The sequence below is a fragment of the Lytechinus variegatus genome, chromosome 7, assembly GCF_018143015.1.
Source record: "Lytechinus variegatus isolate NC3 chromosome 7, Lvar_3.0, whole genome shotgun sequence".
Lineage (NCBI taxonomy): Eukaryota > Metazoa > Echinodermata > Echinoidea > Temnopleuroida > Toxopneustidae > Lytechinus > Lytechinus variegatus.
In genome coordinates this window covers 8,964,670-8,989,869 of record NC_054746.1, presented here as the reverse complement: position 1 = coordinate 8,989,869, position 25,200 = coordinate 8,964,670, and the positions used below count along the sequence as shown (strand labels likewise).

The following is a 25,200-nucleotide window of genomic DNA, read 5'->3' as shown; positions in this document are numbered from 1 at the left end:
CCTGCAAGCGAGGGAGAAAAAATTGGTCTTTTTACAGGCAAAATCTAATTTTGTGATGGATTTCAACAGAATATGAAGAAGTGTAATATTTACCTTATTATGAATAGAAATAAATCTGATCATCTGGACTTAATGGTTTGAAACTGAGTCCAGATGATAAGATTTATTCCTATATGTAATCTGTATTTCTTCCTGGATGAATCAAAACATACATTAGTTCATATTTACCTTATTCATTTTCCATTTCGTTATTATTCTCCTTTTTTCGTGGTTGTGAAAGTTTCTTTCTTTTTTGGAGGGGAGGGGGAAGGGTGCATGCCTCCTAAACCCTCCCCGTCTGTGCACCTGTGCCGTTCACAATGCTGGGACAAGCTACAGTGACTTTCACCACATCCTACCAGGTACGAGACAAAGAGTGTGGATTGACCCTCTGGTTACAAGGCAAGAGTCTGAACAACTACACCACAGCTCTTCCACTCATGTGGTGTATAACAACACATCACAAGACACCTAGTTAAATCCTTGTAATTTGATTGGTTATTTGATATTGATCATCCATCCCGTTTTACAATGACGTCATCATCCGTGCAATTTGGTCCATTGCACACGCTACCCGAGGCTACTGGCACTTCACGTAAGTGTTTGAAGCGTGCACATGTTGTATACAACAATCAACAGACTGTGCTCGCACTTCATGTACTTTTGCATCTAGATGCATAAATGTCCAATGACCAAGATCTATTTTTATGTTAGGTGTCATATAATACAAATAATGAATTTTGTTGTATTTGTGCAGAATACTTTATTCATTGAATAGATCATTTCATCTTTCACCTCATGAAGTATTCTGTTCTTTGCATTGTTTGTTTAATACAGTTCAAATCATGTTCCCTCAATGATTCACCTAAAATAGATTGATTGTGTACGAAACTAACAACTGAGGGCAGTATTTCCATGACCAGATAATGGAAATAACAACAACGTTCAATTGAATAGATGTAAACTAAACACTGTAAATATAAAGGGTGAAGGAATTCTGGAGTAAAAAAGTACACTAAGCACTGTAAATAAGGGTGAATGAATTTTAAAGTAAAAAAAAAGTACTGGACTTTATGTAGAGAAAAACATTAGCCTGAATGAATGTTGCCTCATTTGAATCATACACAAAAGTGCCAATCAATAAACAATATAATGCTCCACTTCTTAGAAAAGAGATTTCAAAATGGGAACTTGTGATGAACAAAACAATGGATAAAATACTGATGTGCTCTCATTTACAAATACTCTTACTTAAGGCCTGAAAGTGATAGCTCATGTTTGCATTTTGAGAGATACACATGATAACGCAAACAGAAGTCAGTCTTCATGCACTCATGAAATTTTGGTATAGCATTACCAAATTGTCTTTAAATTGCCCAGAATCATTCTCTACATACAAAGGATATTGTTCTAATTGCTTACAGTGGGACAAAAAATGTCAAATATATCTCTACGAAATGACTTTTAATAAGATTTTCCTTTTTAAGACAGAAAAAATAGTCATTAAAATTTTTTGGAATAAATTAAGTTACAGTAGTGAGCTAGCAATAATTGACAATGGCAGCCTCAGCAATGGTTAAAGAGCAAGTCAGCAATAAATTAATTTTAATATGTAGTGAAAAATCAAACAAGCAAAATGTTGAAAATATTCGTCAAAATCATATGTAAATTTGAGCATTAGATCATTTTCCTTATTTTTTCACTAAAGAATTATATGACAAACGGGTGAAATAAAAAAAAAGCTTATGTCACACACTTACTATTTGTTTCATATTTCATTCTCGACTTTGAGTATTTCAAATTTTTGCAGTTTTGATAATAAAGCACTTGATCAAATAAAAAATGTGTTGCAAATATGACTGTTCCACATGATCACAGAGGAATCAAACCTTTTCAGTAAGACTGCAGGTCCCAAGAAAGTGGCTTCTTTCATCCAAGTGATATTCATGACTTGAGATGTTTTGTATATTTAATGAGCTTGATGCGGACCAAAACACCTCTTTTCATTCGGTCATTGCTGCTCTAATTGTGCATCGAATTTCATGAATTTGGTACCATTGTAAAGAAGAAGAATCATTCTTTCAGGTCATGTGTTTGGATTTATTCAAAGATTTTGTAATATGGGTTAAAATTTTGATCTAAAATATGCTACAAAATAAATGTTTTCACCTGACAAAAGCTGCTATTTTCACACTTTATTTTAGTTTGAGGCCCAAATGATTTTTATATCATGATAATGCTGAATGTGTATGCTTTGAAATGATATAGGTTTCAAAATAACAATTGGGTTAATCGGGTCAAGATCACACTTTTCATTTGCCAAGTACATAAGCAGCTTGAAAACAAGAATACTGCTCTCTGATTGGTCAAAGAGACGACACAATGGCAAATTCCAACGGTTTCAGTGCCTGGGTTCGTGGGAAGGTCACACTTCCCATGTGGTAATCTCCTCAAATACCCTGCGCCTGTTGTTCTGTGAACCTTATCCAGCCAATCAGAACTCTGGATTTCATGCAAGTACAAAATTTTCACAAATCTCGTTTTGTAACTTGGTGGGAAAAGTGTGATCTTATGTGCCGCATATCAAGAGTTCAGCTTTATGGCCATATAGATATCATTGAGGCTCAAAATAAAAAGTTTTGCACAATTTGCAAAAGAAAACAGAGGAAGAAAATTCAGTTTTGAGGCACATTTTCAGGCCAGAAATTTACTTATTTAACAAAATATTGTATACAAAATAAATGACCAATATGAAAGAGTAACTTTTACTCTATCTGATGGTGTAATAATATTTCATTTAACTTGAGTTTAAACAGGTAAATTCTTAGAGAAAGAAAATCTCACGAATCAGGAGATTTTGCAAGGAGGTGGATTCAGCCACGAGATGATTTGGATGAATCTGGCCTTTTTGCTCATTAGCATAGGGACCTGCGGTCTGACTGTTTTGTTGAAAGCTCTGAGGAAATTAAGATATTCCATATTTCACACAATAAAATACAAGAGAAATAGTAAGCTGGTGATGTAAAACAGATTTCCTAATTTCCACGATGACTAGCATGTGAACATAAAAACATCACAACTTTCGTATTTTACATCCGATTTTCATGAAATATTTGGCGTTATGCTTGCTTGATTTCTCTCTATTTTTCTATACTAACTTTTGTTAGAGAGGACTTTCCCTTCAAAAGCTTCTTGGCAGACATTGCGAATATTGATGATACAACCATTGAACACATGGGTAGGAAAAGCGAAGCAATTTCTTCTGCAGTTTCTGCTTGAATGGATAAACAATCTTTCATCTGCTTCTCCAATCCAACAGGTGAACATTTTTGCTCTGGAAATCTTCATTGCTTCAAATAAATTGATTGACGTGATCATGGCAAGCTTCCGAATATCTATGGCATGACCATTGCATCACTAAGGTCAAATCGGGTCACATCGCTGAGGAAGGCTACACTCAGTAGCCAAAATTACAAGGTAACTCTTCAAAAATTCTTATGTGTGCGTTGAGAACAAAAGCTTAACAATTTGTGAATTGATAGATATGTAGTGCTATACCTGAGCATCCACATAGGGTACTTGGTGGCAGTCGTCAATTGGGATTTTCTTTTTTTATAATTCCTCTGTGTTTCTGTGAAGTGAAAGGTTCGCATTGATGCAAGTCGAGAGATCTTGAGACAGACATTGATGACATGCTGGATACACTTGGATACAGATGAAGACAAGACGCCATGTATTGTGGAAAGATGACCATGTTTAATCGTGTTTCATAACACCAAATTGATATGAAGCCGGTGTTGGGTGTTAACATCACTTGGTGTTGAGCTACCAATGCCATTTCAGAAGCATTATTAACACTTTCAACACTAACACCAAACCTGGAAGATCATCAAGTCCATCCCAACAAGAAGATGATTTGAACAAATTAAAAAAAAAATCAGATAAGCACTGATTTTTTTAGAAGAGTTGATGGTAAAAAGTCCTTCACCAAAGCACAATTACACAAATGATTTTACATTTGCCATATGAAATCAAACCATGTTTACCATTCTTTACTAAAAAACTGAAATATTTGATATTTCAAAAATAAAATACAACAAAAGTACCAAGCTTCTGACATTATCAGCTCTCTCATTTGCGTATCACCCTTTCATGCCAATATGCAAAATATCCAAACTTTCGATTTTGATGAAATTTTCAGTGTTTTGCTTGTTTGAGTTTCTCCATCTATTCAAATCCAAATTTTGTTGGGGTGTGTTGTACCTTCCACCTAGAGCAGCTTCCACGCAATGCAGGGATTCCGATAAAGTTAGGGTGACTAACGGTAGACAGGCGAAAGCTGGCAGAATGATGTCCATTTGGTAGAAATCAACACACACAAACACACAGTGTCTTTAATTAACTAAGAATGAAGGTATCATCACATGAATCCAAACATCGAATTTGCATAGGCCATCGGTCTGACGTTAGGATGAGGCTGATGATGAAACAAAAAAGAAATCTTTATTTGCTAATGCAGGCCAAAGTCAAACCATCATCATAATAAATAAAATATATATGTTAAATTTAGTTAGCCATGCATATCAGGTATATCTTGGGACCAAATAACAGAATTACTTTCGGACAAAATAGACAAAAATATAGTCAATTCCGTATACCAAAAAACAACTTCAGACCAAATACACAAAAATATAGTCACTCAATTCTGCATATCAGAAACACCTTCGGACCAAATGCACAAAAATATAGTCAATTCCGTATACCAGAAATACCTTAGTTGCGCCTCCCTCCTCCACATATGTGAAAAGAATGTGCTGGTAAGGTGTTTAACAAATTTTTTCTCTCTCAAGAGTTGCACAACTTTTAAGACCAATATCACAATGCCTCGGGACATGATTTAAAGTTACGTTATATTTTGTGGGTAAGCATCCCTTACGGTAATAGTGGTCAAAGCACATGCTATCATGATCATTTGATGAAGTACCCCCTCAAGTGTCTAACTATGGATAGTCAGCTGTGACAAGATATATACAACTTAAAAAACAAAGTTTTCAGATTTTTGGCTTCTAGTAATTTTAGCAGAAAGTTAGACCATGGCCTCAGTTAAAGTGGACCAAATACTGACCCATGAATTAACTTAGGGTAAGGTCTAACTCTGCAAAATTATGGGATGCTAACCATGTAAAATAAAATGTTTATAACATATGCTTTTATACATTTTACTGAATTCTTTCCTCTAGATAATAATGTGGAAGAAAAATATCTCAGTTATTATTCTCAGACAATTATGAATGACTCAAGTCTCAAATGAGTTGATAAATTGAACCTGTCTTGTTAGAGAATTGTGTTGCAATTGGCTTTCCATAGATATACCACAACTTTAGGATGCACACTACCAATGGGATCCAGCAATTTCAGAAATCCCCTTTAGACCTGTACCTAAAATGATGTAATGTTTATAAAAATATTTATATAAAATCAACAGTGCATATGTGAACAACTTTTTTCATATAGGCATAAATAGGGTTTACTACTGGATCTGTTCAGTCCCATAGGAGAGCAGTACTTTGTCAATGCTGGATTTTATGGGAATTTAATTACTGTAGTTGCCCAAGAAACCCTGTGAGCACTGTGACTGAAACCAAGTTTGCATGTAGTCTTGGTGTGAGCCCCCGTAGCACGAAAAAATGATAAAGAACCCCTTTTCATATTTTTAGCGTTTGAAGGATATTGGATGAACTACCAAATGGAAAAGGTTTGGATGGTGTCATTATTAAGACTTATCTTTGGTAATTTTTCAAATCTCATTTTTAATGCACGAGTCTATGGGGAATAGTTAGTGGTGTGTGGCCTTTAGACTAGGACCCTGTTGCACAAACAAGAAAATGGCAATATTTCTGCCAGAAATTTTGTTTATTTACCAGAGTTTTTTTTAAGGCAAAAAATTTATGCAACAGGTTCCAGCATTTAAATGAAACCAGGGGTGGTATTCTGGAACACTGTCATAACTTTTGTCATTTCTCTCCAAGATGTGACACCGCTATGATTGTCACAAATTGGTATTCTGAACATTGTCTTTTCCCTGTCATATCTCTCAAAGTTCCCGCCCATCTTTTCAGAAGCAATCCAATAAAAATCTTCTAGCCAATAGGAAGGCCGCGTGACAGGTAGGGCGTATCCCAAATACAGTTGCTGGCATCATGCAACTACACAAATATTGATGCGCTTAATTACAAAGAGAGACAGGGCGCTGTGAAGGATTTTAGAGGAGAAGTAGAAAAAGAAGGAAAACAGAGAAAAAAAGGGAGGAATTAATAAGCAGGGCCTAACTAAATGCAGCATGAAAAAATAATTTTGAAAATTGTCATGGATGATGAGTGAAACTAATAACACAATCTTATCTAAACAATATCATTATATACTTGACATTCAGTCAGCAGGGTGTCAGGATATTTGGTACTAAAAGTTATGACAAAATTTATGACTGCTACGGCCCCTGTCATAACTTTTGACACATCTTTTGCTTGAATAAAAGGATTACGCGCATCTAAGTCCGCATAATTTTGGTGCGCGCTAAAGAGATGAGACAAAATTTATGACAATTTTTGTGACAAAAGTTATGACATCCACCAGAATACTGATTTTGTCATATCCCTGAGAAAAGATAAAATATGGAGAAAAGACAATATTCAGAATACTGCCCCAGAGTGCTAAATACAGGGCTAATAAGATGTTCAAAATTGGAGCAAGGTATACAATGCCTTTATCCCATAAAGTGACTGAGCCTGCACAGATGCAGGCCGGGGTTTATGGAAAACATGTGTTATAGAGAGATCATTCAGTGTCTGACGGCCTAAATGATCTAATCCAAATGATTTACTTACCACTGCTTCATACGTCTTAAAGTTTGGTTTGAGGTCTGAACCTAGATTAATGAAAGCCCCTTTGTTGCCAATTTGATCACTGTGAATTGTGTAAATAAGAGATTACATGAATAAAGATTGGAAAGTATATCATGCCATGCTAAATTTTACAATAAAAAAAAAGCATGGCAACACACAAAAAATATGTATTTGTAATAAAAATATCTTGATTATGCATTTTGCAGGTAATTTTCTACAAAGTTATCATACAATTCTTGGACAAACGTGTATTTCAGGGTGGTAATAAAATTCAACTTTAAAACGTGTTAAGGAATTCGCTCTACATTACAGCCAATACAAATCAGCAGTCTTGTGCACACAACATCAAATCTTCATCTACTCAAATCCAGGGGGGTGTTTCACAAAGATTTACATGTCTAGTTGCATGAAAATGCACGACAGTATTGGTCAGATCATGACAAGAGGATGCGCACAACTGCGTATTGATCAATAAGATTTTATGTTGCATATCATGTACGCTTCGGTACCCATAATGCAACATTCCGAGCAGTGTAGTGTTACAATAAACACCCACTTGAATGATAGCACACTAATTCACTGATACATACATTTTTACCACAATAATAATCAAGTAGCATAACTTTTTCCAACATAACATAACTTTTCCCAACAAAACATTTTAAGTCCCCTATACAAATAAAATAAATTCCATGTTCATTTATTCTCTGTATCGTTAATACCAGTAGTTGTCGCAAAACGCATACTTCAAGACTTGCTAATTATGACACATGGTTAATGAGAGACTGCACATACATACACAGTAGGCAATTATTCTTACCAGTAATTAGGCGCTGAAAACACTGTAATGCACTTCCCATCATGAGTTATCTCATAGCCATCGTTCTTAACTTCATGACTCCTGACGATGTACTCCAAGTTGTTGTGTTCCAGGAATTTCTTGGTGACATCTGGACCAAACTGGATCCCGACACCTCTCTTGCTGGGTGACCTACCCGGCCTAGGCTGGGGATCAGACCAAAGTAACTCACACATCAAACCTGCATAAAACAAATAATGCATACATGTAATTAGGTTATTGTGTCCTAGGAACTTTTTGGTGACATCAGAATCAAACTGAATAGATTGCCACCAACGTGGCCTTTGAATTTTTTTTTCAGATACAAATGCTGTTCTTCATGACCATCCCCACCATCATCATCATCATCACCATCATTATCATCATTATCATCATCACCATCATCATCATCACCACCACCATTATCATCATCATCATCACCATCATCATCAAAATCATCATCATCACTCTTATCATTATCATCTTCATCAATATCATCATCACCACCATCATCATCACCATCATCACCACTATCATCATCATCTGACATCATCATCATCTTCATCATCATCACAATCACCATCATCATCACTGTCATCATCAACATCATCATCATCATCACCATCACCATTGCCATCACCATCATCATCACCATCATCATCAATATCATCATCACCATCATCATCAATATCATCATCACCACCACTATCATCATCATCATCATCCTCCTCCTCCTCATTATCACCATCATCCTCATCATCCTCATCATCATCATCCTCATCATCATCATTATCATCACCATCATCATCCTCATCATCACCATCACCATCACCACCAACATCATCAACTTACCCGATTCCGGCGGCTGTCTGTTCCTATCTATACTTCTCAGGTCGTCTATCGTTACGTTGTCTTGACTGAACAGCCCTCCGTGCATGACCAGGACTTTGTTATTGATGAGCTGTGCCAGAGGTAGCCAGTTATAGACCTCTTGGAAGAGATCCGCCATGTGATTGGTGTACTTGGATCTCACCTCTCCATAGAAACCATACATCTGATTCATCGTGTCACTTTCATGGTTACCTATGCATCAAATAATCAGAGGTTATTTATTCACATTGAGAATTCTTCATGTAATAATGATATGAAATGATTTTGATGCTCCAAAATCCAATATGTATTCATTTTATATAAAAGATCTTTATTCAACATGGAATGATCTACATACTTCAGGATATAATCTAGTAAACTAGTTTAAAGGTTAAAGTGGTCTTGAATACACCATTGTTGTGGATTTCCAAACTGATCTGAAAGACCACTTGAATGGATCGTTTCACTTTGTGAGTAGCTGATAATTTTAAAAATTCTCAGACTTAGATGAAACATGTGTACGAGTGCTAGTATTGTCCTCAAAAACCCTGAAACAGACAATATAGGATGAAAGTCTCTAATTTAGACTCAAGTAGCAATTAATTAGTTTGATTTTGAGCACGGTCTTTAAGACAAATTCAGCTTATGCCCAATTTTCTTGGATTCAAAAAGTCTGTTGGCTAATACACCTCTAAGTTATTGCCCCAAGCGGTTATGCTTGGCCATGCGACGAGTTGTAAACTGTTAGTGGTCTTGATTTATTTTCAGGCTGAGTTTGACTCGGCACAGACCTAGCTCTATAGATTAACCGCACCCCGAGTTTTGGCTCTTGTCTGCCGAGGAAAAGGTGTGGTTTATAGTCCAATACTTATGGTACTTTTGAAACTTTTAGGATGGTATTTTTACACCATAAGCCTAATGTCTAGCCCCCTTTCAAGAACCAAAATGATTTTTTTTAATCAGAGCAAAGTGAAATCACTTTAAGATCGCTTTGAGCATTCCCATTACACATTAAACTGGTTTTCAACAGTAGATGAGAAAGGGGTCAAAGACCGCATGTACTAACCTCTTGATAAATGGAAGTGATCAGGATAAAGCAGCTTGAACCCAAAGAGTGTGAGAATAACTTCTACAGAGAAAGACCCCCTGTCTACAAAGTCACCATTAAATAGCTACAAATGAATGACAAGTTAAGGCTATATTGCACCAAAGATAATATCAACTTGCATTATTCAATACATAATAAATTCATCATAATTTTGTCCTGGTTTTTTATAGACCTGAGGAAGAAATTAGAACACAAATAAAAGAGCTGAAAAAAAAGTGTTGAAACCCCATGCCCCTAAAACTACAAGAGCTCCCATGCATGTACTTACGAAGAGGAAAGCTAAAATAAGCTGAAAATATACCCCACCCCAAAACGCTGAAATCAACTAAAAACAACTGAACTACCATAGCCGTGCTAGCTGTAGGAAGCAAGCCTCCCCCATGATTGATGCATTTCAGATTAGACAAATTACCATAAATTTACATTTCACTGGTTTCTAATTAATAGCCATGGGTTGGATACCTGGAACTCTTGATAAGAATAGAAATGGAGCAAGTTTGAAGTTGACCCATCAAGCAGTTCTTTGATTAAGCACGAAGTAAAATGGGACATATGGACTGACAACAGCAAACAATGCAATTGGCAACCATCTACTATGGAGCATTGTGGCCCAGTGGATTAATCTTCGGGTTTGAAACAGAGGGTCGTGGGTTTGAATCCCTTTGGCAAGAAATTAATTCACATTGTGCTGCACTCGACCCAGGTGAGGTGAATGGGTACCCGGTAGGATTAATTACTTGAATGCTTTTGCGCCTAAATGGCCACTCAGCTACAGCCGGGGTAATAATTTGATACCAAGTATCAAGTGCAGTAGAGTATATGCAATTATAGTAGCTACCCTATATAAATGGACCATATTTTTATCATCATGAAGGAACAAAAAAGGATACATATGGATTTTCTTCTGACGGTAAGCCATTGATCTCAAATATATTGAGTAGATCATAGAACTGTCCGTGAATATCGCCGCATACTGTGAACTTCTTGCCTTCTGGTATTGTGATGTCACACAAGCTAGGTAACTTCTTAAACATCGCTAAGATTTGTACTAACATCTGTAAGGGTGGAAAAAATTTCAAACAAAAAAAAACACGCTTTTGTAAATGGTTCTGTATCTTCAAATAACTGACTGTAGAGATGTCAATTTCTTCAAACACTAACAGGCAGTCTCGTTCTCTCTTACATACAAATGTATATACATATATATATATATCTTTCACGTTCACGTCTTCTTTCGTTGTTCATAATGTGTCTTAACGCCTTCTACCTTCGTCTTTATGTCTATATGTGTATTATGATGGAATAAACCCATTTATAGCCTTCGCCCTTTCGCAGGATGTAGGAATATATATGTACACTCTTTACTTGGATTGAATTTCTCATATACCAACAACTGAACAGCATCCTGAGGAGAGTTTCATCAACATTTGTCATCCGACATGTTGTCAGATATGACAACTTTCCTTGGTCATAATTAGCTGGAAGGCAGAGTGTCCGACTTTTACAATCGTGAATGTTACAATTATTACTATCACATCTACATGTAACATCTAATAAGTCCTTACATGAAATGCTCCCAGAAAGTAATGGATTAATAAATCAACAAAGCCAGAATATCAACTAAATTCATTCGAATTTCATTGTTATTAGCAGCGGACTTACCGTATAAGCATACTTTCTATGGAGTGTTTTTTCATCTTTGAAATGTTGTAAAAGCTTCACCATAAAGTCTTTGGTAACTTTGTCATTCTCCAGAGCGGGCCCTTCATAGTCCCCTTCAATGACTGAAAAATATCAAAAGAAACTGCCAGTTGTTGTAACGATATAAAAATGAGTTAAACGTTGCCGAAAGTGGCGGACTGTGACCCGGAGGAGGCAATGATTGGAGGGGCACTATATCGTTTGTGAACAATGCTGTGCCCTTCCAATGCTTTGTCTCCAACAGGTCACGGTCCGCCACTGGTAACCGAAGTGTTTGTTTGCATTAATAAAAATATATATGCCAAAGGATTCTGGTAGAAATCATGATATTACTCAGAGATAAGCAAAATAAGGCATGGGATTCGAGTAAAATGTCAGATTTTTTCCAATAATGTTGGTGATCTTAGGTGTGCTTGTTTTTGGCTTAGATTTAATGATTTTTACAAAGTTCAATTTATGTAGCTGTACTAGAGTTGGTTTCATTGGGGTGACTGCAAAATTAAGGGACTACTTAATAATAACAACGATAACAACAACAATAATATCAATAATGATACTTATAAAAAAATTCTTAATAAATGCATAAAACCCTACGGTCTCTATGTATGCGGAATGTAAAAAAAATGGTAACCCTACTTACTCATGTTTTCTAGATTAATGGTATCGATGACAGACTTCTTATCCTCAGGGTTGCCTCGGATGGCCCTCTCGAAGGCCTGTTGTTTGACCAGTTTACTGCATTCTGTGTACTTGGTCCTGGCATCCTTATCATTCGGTCTGTACTTCACCACCTAACAATGACACATAACATATTTACAAATTTTTGGTTAAAATGGTTTGTGCCCCCAAAAGCCATCCATTATCTCCACGCCACTAGGACTCACCTTTCAAAGATTTGATCTGGTGGGTGTTTCATGAAAGTTGTCAGTGCTAACTATTTTAGTGAAATCCTTGGTTTTGATTGGCTGAGAGACACTGGTCTCTGACTGTTACTATGGTAACAGTTGGAGAAGACAACTTTTCAGTGCTGACAACTTTCATGAAACGGTCCCCAGTTAACCTTCATTCTGAATGCTCACAATACTTATTCTTGTGCACTATTTCTTCTAAAGAGTTGTAATCAATTGATCAATTAGGTGGAAACTCATGCAAGCAATATTCCTTGTAAAGACTTGCAATCATTCAATTAATCAACTATGGAAGCCCAGCAACACTACCGCTTGCAATGCAGGAATATTTAATCTAAATATGGACTTAATTTATGCCCACGCTATGTCTTAAATAATACAAATTTTTTTTTTAATTTTAAAAAAGTATCAGGTAATCAAGTAATCTTAAACATGGAATACCCACAACACAATCATTGCAATGTCAGACTATCAAATCTAAAAATGCATGTAAACCCATGCATGCACTATTGTTCAACCAATCATTATGCTTTATTTTGTTAAAAAATAAGGATAACACAAGAGGACAAGGAAATTGGATGTACTGTGATTCTAAGAAGCATCAAATATGAGGAAATACTGTTACCAAAGGACAAGCTTTAGTTCTTTATCAAATTCGGCAGAACTTCCTTGTTCATTGGAAAATTCTGAATAACTTAAAGGAAAACGAAACCCTTGGAACAAGTTAGCTTACAAAAAGTATGAAATAAGAAAAATCAAAGAATTAAGATAAACAAAAGAATTAGAAAATTAGAAGAGCATTAAGAAAGTACCAGTAATGAGCATATGAATGTAAAAAAAAACACACTTTCTATCAGTATAGAGATCTTCCCATTGGCAATGCAAACAAAATGTAGAAATGATGTCCTACATGAACAACTCTCAAATTTGAACAATGGTAAATAACCATAAAACATATCTTTCTGTTCATTCTAATGAGACAAAAAATTCATCCGTGATATATTGTTGAGGAAGCTGTAATACATTTCCTCTCATAGAAAAGGACACCCGAATGTACTACAGAGTATAGACTAGGTATAATGGTGAAGTTGCATATGTGTCACATTGCAGATCTTGGTCGCATTGCCAATGGGAGGATCTATGAAGCAATAGCGATCTCAGTATTAAAAAATTCCCTACTTTCTAATTTTCTTCAATTTTTCTTTACCATTAAACTTGTTTCAAAGGCCTTATTCCCTTTTAAAACCAACATCTCCCTCTCAAACATCCATGTTACTATTTCAATTCTTTCATAAAATCATATTAATTTTGTATGTCCTGAAACAATTATGGCGAGAGAAACGTGAAATAATATATTCCACTGAATAAATCTTGTGATTTATATTTTTATTCATCTAAAGCAAAGAGTAAATAAATATATATATCTGCATAATTCGTGTCTTATTCACACTTGGAAATGGCTGAAAATGTAAGGACATTATCTTTACTTGTATGTGCCTTTTTTTTAAAGGAAATAAAAACTACTGAGAGGGTGCTCTTTATCCAAAATTCAAACTTTCAAAATTAATCAAAAGCTGAAAAAAAAAAGATTGGATCATAATTTGTGCATAACACACATCAATGAATGTTTAATACAGTTTTTTACACAGGTTTTAAAAGCTAAATCAATTTCAGGCTTTTAAATTACAGATTAAATGAATTTCTTACCATTTCATAGTCTTTCAATGCTATCTTGATTTTCCCAAGAGCCATGTTAGCTGTGGCTCTCCTGTAGTATCCCTGAAAAGAAAAAAATAAAATTTACACAAAAAATATCAATCAATAAATATTGGAAAAATAATTGGTTTGATTTTCTATATTACTATGAAATAGAAACTATATTCTCTACACAAAACTAAAATTCTATTAATTTACTTTCTGTGATATATGTGCCTTTCCAACCATATTTACACTATCTTACTATGCTCCAAGTGGCAAAATTTGTCCAGTTTTATTAATGCTTATTAATTGCATTTATCATGTCAAAAAGTCACTTGGAAGACTGTAACAAAATATTGCATGTGTATATGATATTCTATGTAATTTTATGCAATGATATATTATTATTGTATTTTGAAGTTCTGAATAAATGATACATATAGATAGAATAGTGCAATAAATGAAATCATAAGACAATATATATTCACCTTGATATAAGACTTGTCTAGTTCCAAGGCCTTGCTTGCATCTTCCAACGCTGACCCAAAGCATTCTGTCTTCAAGTAGGCAAAACTTCTATTCCCATAGAAAGCAGCTACTGTGGGGTTGATCTCTATAGCCTCGGAGTAATAGGTGATTGCCTGTTGAAAATCTTGAGCTTGAATGGTTCAAAACAATAATAAAAAGAAAAATATTTCAATACATGGAAATTTGAAAAAAATACACTACTACTATTCAAACTGAAAATAGATGCAATTGACGTATGAAAAGAAAAAGATGAAATATAGAAGAAAAAAACATGATTACATGTATAAATATCCAATAACAATCACAGCAGTTCATGTTTGAAGAGCTATAGTGCAACTGTGTAAAGTTTTTTAAATGAGACTCTAAAATATTTGAATTTTCCCTAAATGTATATGTATGTATATGAGATTCCGCACTTTACCCTAATACCTAACACGCCAACAACCTAGCCTAGCCCTCCAGCTAGCTCCAATGAGTTGGGGATTTGCACTGTACCACAGACCACGTTCTGCATACTATAATAGAAGCAAAATCTCGGGGGTCGATTCCACAAAAACCAAAACATCCCCAACCTTGGAAAGTGTGTGTGTGTATATTTGAGTTTTGTCAGACTTGTATCAATCAGATATGATTATTTAGATCTGGGACCGACCTTTAACGTCGCCATCTGAAAGACATGACCAGGGATTGAACCTCAAACCTCTGCATCAATTTGTAACTTCCCCACAGCTTGGATTACTGGCACGTGCCACAACGCCCACAAGATGTGGAAAGATGCGAAGCAGTCAGTTTGCTACGCATGTGCCGATGTGTTTTAACTATATGGTGAAATCGTCTCTCATTGTCTCGTTGCATGAATTAATTTTGCACACTAAGTATTGGTCACTCAGGAAATTTTCACCAGCGTATGGGCATTGGTTGTGGTAGCAGCACCACGCGCACAGACTCGGGTAATGGGGAAAAATCAAAACAAAGCAATATGTGCAAGACCATGGATTGGTTCATGGTTCACCAAGAAGAGGTTAGTGTCTAGTCTAATAATTGTTTCTGAAATCATTGAATTAGAGATTGTCAGTGTATTTTACGAATGGAGTGAAGTGTTTAATGTGAATCATGTAATTACTACCTCATGCTGTTCTTTTTATTTTAGATTGACGAACTTATGATGCAAGTGCACTACATCTAAAGCAGGTCTGCCAAGAAGTGGCGAGAAGTGAAACCTGCGGCTTCAGCGCTCAACAAGCATGTAGTCAAGCCAAGATGTTCACAGAGAACCAGATGGGTGGACAATCGCCGAAAAAGTACGAAAATGCTAGGTTACCAACATCTGGTCAGCATAAAGACATTCTTCAGCTCATGCAGCCAAAGTGAATGGCTATAATTATGAAGATGCTAAAATCTTTAAGTTTGCGTTCCATATGAACCACTACATGGATATGGTCGAGTATACTGCAGAGCTTTCCCTTAGCTTTCAGAAGGATGATCTACCAGTTTCCAGTGTAGGCAGCAATGTCATTATAGCGCAAGCTGGGCTGAATCAGAAGGAGGAAAGACCAGGCCATCATCTAAGGCACTGAACGGGAATGAGGCAGAAGAGACTCCAACTTTCACTTTCCAGGATGTCCAAATCAAGGTCATTGAGAAAAATGTTGCCAATTTTCAGACCAACAATTTCAAGGTTCTTGAAGTTGAAGTTCTTGCCTGGAGCAAAAATACTGGATCCAATCCACCATCCAACTGATCAACACATTGTGTGATCACTTCAGACCCCTCTTGATAGCAAAGGGCTGTAACGTGGACCTTGTTGAGGTGGAGTGGATGAAGCTCAAACAGCAAATTTTCCAGAAAAAGAAGTTCCACCATCTGTGGAAGAATGTTCTTGTTCACCTGGGAGATGTATCCCGCAACTGATTTATTCCTCTAATAAAAACACTTACAAAACAATTGCAGACCCTCCAAAATCGTGCAAGCAGAATAATAATGAAAGTCAACCCATATGATCATATCTCTAATGTACAAATTCATTCAGTTTTAAAATGGTCTTCTCTTGAATCTAGACGTAAGAAAAATCTTAACATATTTGTGTATAAATCAGTCCATGACATGTTGTCTCCAATCATGTCCGATATGTTTCAACCATCTTCTCATCATTATTCACCAAGTAATTCTCATAACTTTGTTTAACCTAACCCAAAACAGAATACTCTCGTCGCACTATCCAATACAGAGGTGCATCTCATTATAATACTCTTCCCCATCACATGAAATTATTGGAAAATATTGATGCATTAAAAAAAGGCCTTAAAATTTCTAGACTTGTTGTAATTTTCAGTTCAGATCCCTCATTCTTACTTTCTTACTTTGTTATCTTGTATATTGTAAATATGTTTTTTTCTAACTTTGTCACATTTTGTCAACATCTCTATTGTAAGTCAACTTTTAAGTTTTTCTTTTCCTGTATTAAATTTACATATATATCTATGTAAGGGACCCGTCTGTAAAACAGAGTTGATATGTTATTAACGCTGAGTAGGGCAATTCCTCCGTCTTTTTAATGATTTTTTTTTTGTAATTGTTAATATGTCTATCGTTGTTATAATTTCAAAATGACGGAAAATAAATACAATACAATACAACTTGTGCCATGTCATAAGAATACTGCTAGTGCCGACATCGACATCTGAGGTGGATTGGCAATTCTCAACCATCAAGAGGTGCCAGGAGGACTAAAGACTAAGTCTCCGCACTTCAACCATTATAGAACTATTAAGGATATCATCAGAAAGTCCAACACCATCAGAATTCGAGACACAGGCTGCTGTGCAACGTTGGTTTCTTACAGGTATTGCATCAAGACGGCCATCTGTCCAGCCCTACGGAAGTAGAGTCTCTACCAAACAAACAACAGATTGGTCATCAACTTTAGAGAGTGATGGATCTTCAAACTGAAGCGGGCAAGAGGGTTTGTCGCACCTTGTTGTATGAGTGATGTTTGAAAATATTCTGTGAAATTTTGGGGAAAAAACCCGGTCTCGTCGCCGAGTCACTGGCCTTGAGTTTGTGTCCAAGACCGAATCCAGCATAAACGGACTTGAGTCACACATCACTGGGTAATATTGGGGGATTCCAGCTCGAATGGGCTTCCTTCAAAGTCGGTGCAAATTACATATTCGCCTTTTAAGAGGCACAAAGCCAATATGGGAGACTGTCTCCTATTTGGGAGATTATCTCCAATATCAGACTTTTGTCAAGAATTTGGGTACCCAATTTCAGAGCAGAGACAGTCTCCAGATTTTGAGGCCCATTTCCTTTAATTCATTTCCTGCAAAAGGATTACCTTGGTGGAAAATGGAAATGTGATTAACAGATTCTTTATGAAAATCATCCCATTTCACCATCTACTTTTGCTTTCATAAGGAAATTTGCTGTCACACAAATCAAATGGGCTAATGAGCTAGTATGCTTTTAACACTGCATTTCCTGAAACTTAGGTCCTTGTCTTAGCCCCATCGATTTCCCGGGGTTAACTTAGGTCTTAGCCCAGTTCTTTTTAAAAATAATTCGAAATAAAGAAAAAAATTGAAGAGCCCCGTCAAGGTGGTTTTGTATTGTTAATCCCCTAATGGGGGCTTCACGATTGCAAGCCGTCTGTTACGAGGAGAAATGAACAAGTAAAATTGCTATGGGGAACTTGGTCGCCGCGCGAAGTGCGCCATCATATCTCTCGCTCTTGTGCGCCAATACACCTTTCGCTCTAGAGCTACGTGCGACAGTGCGTGCGACCATGTCCCCCAGAAACCCTCCACACACAGACCATCCCGCTACATACGGCGCCATTCTTACGTTCAACACCTGTACACTCCACTACTCTCTATCTCGCACAGTCAAGTTCACACGACATCCTACATAGACAATTCGAGTATTCCACCCGTTAAAAGGACTGACCCAGGACTTAAGGTGAGTATAATTCATTCTCGTTAATCCAGCTAATCCATATAGTTAGATTACTATATTCCTAAAAAAATCCTCTAAACAGATGTAGCTATGTGCGAATACGGGGCATCGCGAGCGCTGGTTTTGGTGGCACGGTTTTCGCGCGGGTTTTGCTACGAGTGGCATCGCCTCTGTCTGGGGCGGCTCATTGAAAATGGGGTTTAATGCGCATGCGCACATAGTAGGTGCAATCTCGTGCCTTTTAACAGACAGCTGAAGATGTGCTCTTTCTGTACATATAAGTTTCAATGTGGATACTCGCCTGTAAAGTGTGGATATCGGAGCTTGAAAGTTCATCAAATTTTTGGACGCGGAAATGTTCGAAATTTTAAAATGGTAAGTAAAACAAGAATCCGATTAGGTATACAATTTGACTGGAAATATATTTGAATTATCAAAAAATCCAAACTTACGCGATTCTGACGCTGCGCAGTCCAGATATAAGAGATGCCAGCTACCCTTGTCACAGCCGGTCTCTCGGCAGTCGAGCTGCCCGATGCGCCCGCGTTTGGCAGGGCGATGCTACCCTTGTCACAGCCGGTCTCTCGGCAGTCGAGCTGCCCGATGCGCCTGCGGTTGGCAGGGCGATGGGAGCGGTCGATAGTGAGTCGTTCATGCTGGATTGAACTAGATCGCAAATTGCTTACTTGATGATTATGTTGTGCCTTTTTTGGGGAAATCTCTGTCATTATACCGTAGATAATTATTCTGATATTGATTTTAATACATACATTTGTCACAGAAAGATTTTATCATCCCAAGGTTATGTGACTCAAGTCAAGAGTCTAGTCTAGGTGGTTGATTATCGTTTCATTTGGAAACTGGATTTGCTTTTGACAGTGGAATATCAATGTTGACTTTTCTAAAATTAAATTCATGGGTGGAAATCCCAGGGGGACACGTCCCCCTACCCAAAATAATAGGGGGACATGTAACAATAATACATTTTTTTTTCTTTCTTTTTTTCTTTTTTGGTCAAACTTTTTGGGGTTAAAATGACCTTACAACAGTTTGGGGATAAACTTTTTTTTTTAACTTGTCAGAGTTGCCGGCATCCATAGGCGGCGAAAGCTGGGGGAAGTGTACCCCCCCGCCCTTAATTTGAGGTGGGGGACGATCCCCCCCACCTCAAATTTTTTTTTTTTGATAACCTTTTTTTTTCTTTTCTTTTTTTTTTTGCTTGTCAAATTTAGTTTTCTGCGTCCCCCTATAATTTTTGGTTGATAACCTTTGGTGTATTTTTTTTTATTATCAAAATAATTTGGTGGTCCCCCCTAAAATTGTTGGCTTTCGCCGCCGATGCCAGCGTCCCCCTACCTTTGGGGCCAATTTCCGCCCATGATTAAAATGCAAAAAATTTGTTTAATTTTTCACTCTCAGAGGAAATATTTCACTTCCACATGGCTCTATTGTCTATTTTTTTTCTATGTTATTCATTTTTTTTCTATTTTATTATAATTATTTTTTTTTCAAGAAGGGTGCAGGGGGGGGTTGTGTTCATAAGTTGAAATGGGGATGGGATTTGTATAAATTTTTGTGTCACTTTTGTTCTCTTGTTTTGAGTGTTGGAGCTTTGATGCCTGTTTTTGTTGCTGTTCAGAGCTTTATTTATGTGCAGTGATTTCACGCTAGAATATGAACTTATTTTTCATAAAAAAAGGAGTGCTCGAACATGGCCTTTGTTGTAATCATACATATCTAAGAAATGCATATATTAAAGCTTAATTTTTATGTTTCCTTCTTGATACTTGAATTACATGCAATGCTACATCTTTACACCCTCAGACTCTGCTGCTCATCCTTCCTAAAAAAAATTGTAATCGAATGCCCACGGTCTCCAAAATGAAAGCTACATTATCCATCTATAAACAAATTGTTGAAACAATAAAATAAAGAATTGGTGAAACAATCAAATACATCAGAAAAGCACACTTGTATTTTTATACCATACAAAGTACATGTACAAAAGGAATGATATTTTTCATTTGTAAAAAAAAGACCCCATACATACATGTACACAATACTAAAGTTGAAAAAGAGCTAATTGTAATTTATATCAGAAAAACAAAGAAATACATTAGAAATTACAAAAACAATACTTTAAACTAATTTATTTAGGAAATTATCTACATGATGCTGTTTTGATGCCAACTAAATTATATACAAATTATCTCTCATTATCACCTTCATTTGGCAAAAAAAAAGAGGCGAGTAATTGTAATTTGCATAATTAATTAGAATTAATTAAAAGAAATTATTTTACACATAATAAGAAGAAAAATTACCAAGTGAAATGATTACACATCAATTGAGTTTTCTTTCACCTTTCCATTGATACCTAAATTACTTCAAAGGGCTCAAAAACAAAGAAGTTAGAGCCCGTTGAAGACTTGGGTTCAAAATGGTCACAATATGCCCGAAATGGTCACAAAAATCGGTTATGCACTCCATTGACTTTACATTAAGACAATGACCACAAATTTGGATAAATATGCGCGACTTAAACTGGAATAACTTTATAATTTCTTGATGAAAATTTGAGTTCTTGGTATCATTTTAAAGGTCTTTTTAAGGGCTTTCAAATGATACCAAATTCATTGAGATTTGAGGATTTTCATTTTTTTTGTCACATACCTAACAGATGGCTGCCAGCTGTCTATTATTTCCTAAGAAATTTTTATCATAATCAAGCAAACTAGACCGAAATCTCTGGTTTCTACTAGTTGGGTGTTCTTCTAGGAGGAGACAATTTAAAACGTGAAAAAAAATTATCTAAACTTGCTCCAACCGACGGATTTCTGCTGCCTACATGGAAACGTGATATCTCCTAAGCCACTTACGTGCGTAAGAAATCGCACACATTGGTACAGGAGCTGTACCGTACGGTTCCTATATCAACAGTTTAATGGCACTTCCCTTCACAGCAACGTTCATTCCTCTCAATTGCAATGAAGTTAAAAGAAATTGCGTGATTTACCTTTGAAAAATGTATTAGCTTTATCTTTGAGAGCCTCTGCTTTTTCTCTGTCGACATCACTGATCTCTGGCTTGTCTACTTTTATGTCAGGAATCGCATTTATTTTCGATGAATCACCGGTGCCTGCCATCTTCATCCACGTGAAATCTCCATGTATTTTTGTAAAATGGAGTACGGTATCTTCGAGGGACAATCAGAAATGAAAAGGTTGTGACGAAATTTTATGGTTGTGAAGAGAAGAGAATCTTTTGTGAGTTCAGGTGTAATGTTGATAAACAATGGAAGTATATCCAAGCAAAGTTTCATCCTTTCTTTTTATCTTCTCCTTATCATTCTTCTGCTTGTTTAAAAAATAAACTCTTCTTCTCTTCCACTATACATAGTTTTTTCTCCTCATCTTATTCTTCTTCCTCCTATTCACTCACCACTTCATATTCTCTTATCATTCTTCTCCTTCATTTTCTTAAATTTAATTCTTTCTTCTCCTTTTTCTTTCTCATTCCCCTCTCCTCCATTCTCTTGCTCATAAAAGTGAAAATAATTTTCCAAACTTGTTATGAAATCAGGAAACCAAAAATAGTTTTAAAAAAAGTAAAAAAACAAAAACTTTATGCAGCATGACGAAGGTAAAATAAAACATATTGCAATAATTTGTTTATTATTGAACAAAGCAGTGCATTTAAAAAAAGGGGAATCAAATTTCTAATGTTTTTTTGAAAAAAAATAAGAAGTTGGTGATAGCTAGTTAACAATACATTAGTTTCAAGGGCAATACATCACTTAACATTATTGTTCTCAAAAGTCTAGTTGGTTCACTTGCACACTAAGCACATTACAAGCAACAAACATTAAAAACATGAAATATGTGGTCATTAAATCACATTTGTTCATTAATGTTTCAGGAATTTCAATCTTTATATAACTTTTTACAATAAACCCTGAGAAATTTCAATAAAAAACAGAAATAATGATTCCCTGAATTAATTTTTTGATATGAAAGAAGTAATATCCTATGCATTTGGACACATTCAGAGCTGGTCTGTTCAATGAGCAATGGAAAGAAAACATGTGCCATGAAAAAAATGTATCTACACAACAATGGTGTTTAGTGATCAGGGCCCCATCTTCCAAAGAATCGCCATCAATATTGACATATCCAATGCATTGTTTTCTAGGTATGATGTATATTCATATCTATGATGTATATTCATATTCTGTATGATGTATATTCATATGTACGATGTATATTCATATTCATATGTATGATGCATATTCATATGTATGATGTATATTCATATTCATATGTATGATGTATATTCATATTCATATGTATGATGCATATTCATATGTATGATACTTCAGTTTAGTTTTATGACTGCTGGCTTCCGTCTTATGAAGAGTTGTGATTCATCCGATCAACCTTGATTATGTAGAAATCCATCAATATCATAATTTTTTCCACTAAATATTTCACATTGTCACTTTGTAAACAAAGAGGCGCATACTGAATTACCAAGAAAACAATGAATGTACATGCATACATCATACATATGAATATGAATATACATCATACATATGAATATGAATATACATCATACATATAAATATGAACATCATACATATGAATATGAATGTACATCATACATATGAATATGAATATACATCATACATATGAATATACATCATACATATGAATATGAACATACATCGTACATATTCATATGTACGATGTATGTTCATATTCATATGTATGATGTATATTCATATGTATGATGTATATTCATATTCATATGTATGATGTTCATATTCATATGTATGATGTATATTCATATTCATATGTATGATGTATGCATGTACATTCATTGTTTTTTTGGTAATTCAGTATGCGCCTCTTTGTTTACAAAGTGACAATGTGAAATATTTAGTGGAAAAAATTATGATATTGATGGATTTCTACATAATCAAGGTTGATCGGATGAATCACAACTCTTCATAAGACGGAACCCAGCAGTCATAAAACTCAACTGAGTATCATTCAAATACCAATGAGGTGTACTTTCTTGTGATTTAATCATTTCATTGCCACTGACTTCATTGTTTTTCTCACAAAAAATATACAAAATTGGTTTTATCCTTTTGACACCATTTACTTTAGTATATTGCAATAAATATTGTGAGAAATAGAATGCATGTTTTATGAAATGCCACGTATATCTTTCCATTAAAATTCATTATACTGAATTAATAATACAATAAGCATATAACTAGAGTAATTGATAATTTAATGAGTTTTAAAACTGATGAAAAAGATGGAACTTCAACTACCACTGTCAAGGCAATCTGGAAATGTTTGCTGTCACAGAAATATTCTTAAAATCAGAGTACCAAATTAAATTAAAATACCCATTTCGAAAGAAAAGAATAAAACATCTGGGTGTGAATCCTACCCCCATTTTTTTTACCATGGGTAATGTGATGTCCATTTAGTTACTTTGGATATCTTCAAGCTCACAAAATCGTATTTTTCATGCATTTCAATATATTGAAAATTTTATAAATATAAAACACATCGAACTGTATATCATGCAGCATGTGTCGTTCACTTTTCTTCCTGGGATGATTAGTGTACATAGCAACCATGTTTGATTACATGGTTTAATCTTTTGATAAACCATATTACATTATTTTTACAATGTTGAAAAGGAAAATATCAAATGTAGAACTTTTAATTCTACACAATCATTAATAGATTTCCAGCTCATTTTCATTTGCAACGATTGAGAACTTTAAAATGAAATATTTAACAATAAATGAGTTCCATAAATATTGTCAATTATTATTTTCTATTATGATAAACTTATGTGAAACATGAGGAAGACTAGTCATTATTCAGTGTGCAATCACTAAATATCAACAAAATATTCTCGGCAACAACAAAATATAACCATGAAATTTATTCTTTCATCACCAATTTGTGTGATAAATATCATAGCATTTCCTGTAAAGCAAGTGAATCATCCTGGGCAATCTCACTTGCATTACACAATTCAAGTATAGCAGCCGTGTTGATTTTGTGATATTGAAATATCATACACACTCTCTCCTCTCTCGCTTTAATTTACTCTTTGAATATGAATTAATCTAAGAGAACTATTGCCATGGTCCTGCTGATTGGACCAAATGCCTCTTTCATTGGGCTTGAAACTTTTTTTTAAACATTCCTTTCAATTTTACAAATTGGTGCAGTAATAGAAAAGTTGGTCATTTAGAAAAGCATACTGGCATTGGAAATAATTGGATTTAAATCTTGAAATTTGATAAAATATTCATACAAAATTATGAATTCTCATAGTGGCAGCATAAACTTGACACAATTTTCTTCATACAAGATTCAAGGAATACCGGTAAACAAAAATAATTGGATTTGATATTTTGTTTAAATAAGGAGGAAACATTATTGCTGGTTTCCCGCAAGAAAGGGACTTGGGGTAATATTTACAATTTTTTTTTTAAATTCAAATATTGAAAGAGTACATTGTAGGCCATCCATTGATGTAAAGATTGATTCTAAATTTCAAGTATCACTCAAAATATCATCAAATAAAAAAAGGGAATAATAAAAAAAATACAATCATAAA

General features: G+C 35.2%; 1 protein-coding gene across 1 annotated transcript; it reads right to left on the bottom strand.

Moving 5' to 3' along the window:
* Positions 1 to 2,906: 2,906 nt before the first annotated feature.
* On the bottom strand, positions 2,907 to 21,750 carry LOC121418379 (serine/threonine-protein phosphatase 5-like). The gene is made up of 11 exons (XM_041612216.1): positions 21,563 to 21,750; positions 14,553 to 14,722; positions 14,074 to 14,145; positions 12,099 to 12,249; positions 11,420 to 11,541; positions 10,648 to 10,812; positions 9,716 to 9,821; positions 8,632 to 8,862; positions 7,762 to 7,981; positions 6,924 to 7,002; positions 2,907 to 4,516 (listed from the first exon to the last, which is right to left on the bottom strand). Exons 1-11 carry the CDS (start codon positions 21,696 to 21,698, stop codon positions 4,460 to 4,462), a joined length of 1,509 nt encoding a protein of 502 aa, XP_041468150.1. The 5' UTR covers positions 21,699 to 21,750; the 3' UTR covers positions 2,907 to 4,459.
* Positions 21,751 to 25,200: the final 3,450 nt, after the last annotated feature.

Coding starts and splice junctions, on each gene's coding strand:
- LOC121418379 (XM_041612216.1), bottom strand. CDS start 21,698: ATGAAGATGGCAGGCACCGGTGATTCATCGAAAATAAATGCGATTCCT. Junction 12,250..14,073: donor CATTGAAAGACTATGAAATG/GTAAGAAATTCA, acceptor TGTCATTGTTAG/GTGGTGAAGTACAGACCGAA. Junction 9,822..10,647: donor CGTCAGAAGAAAATCCATAT/GTATCCTTTTTT, acceptor ATTCATTTGTAG/CTATTTAATGGTGACTTTGT.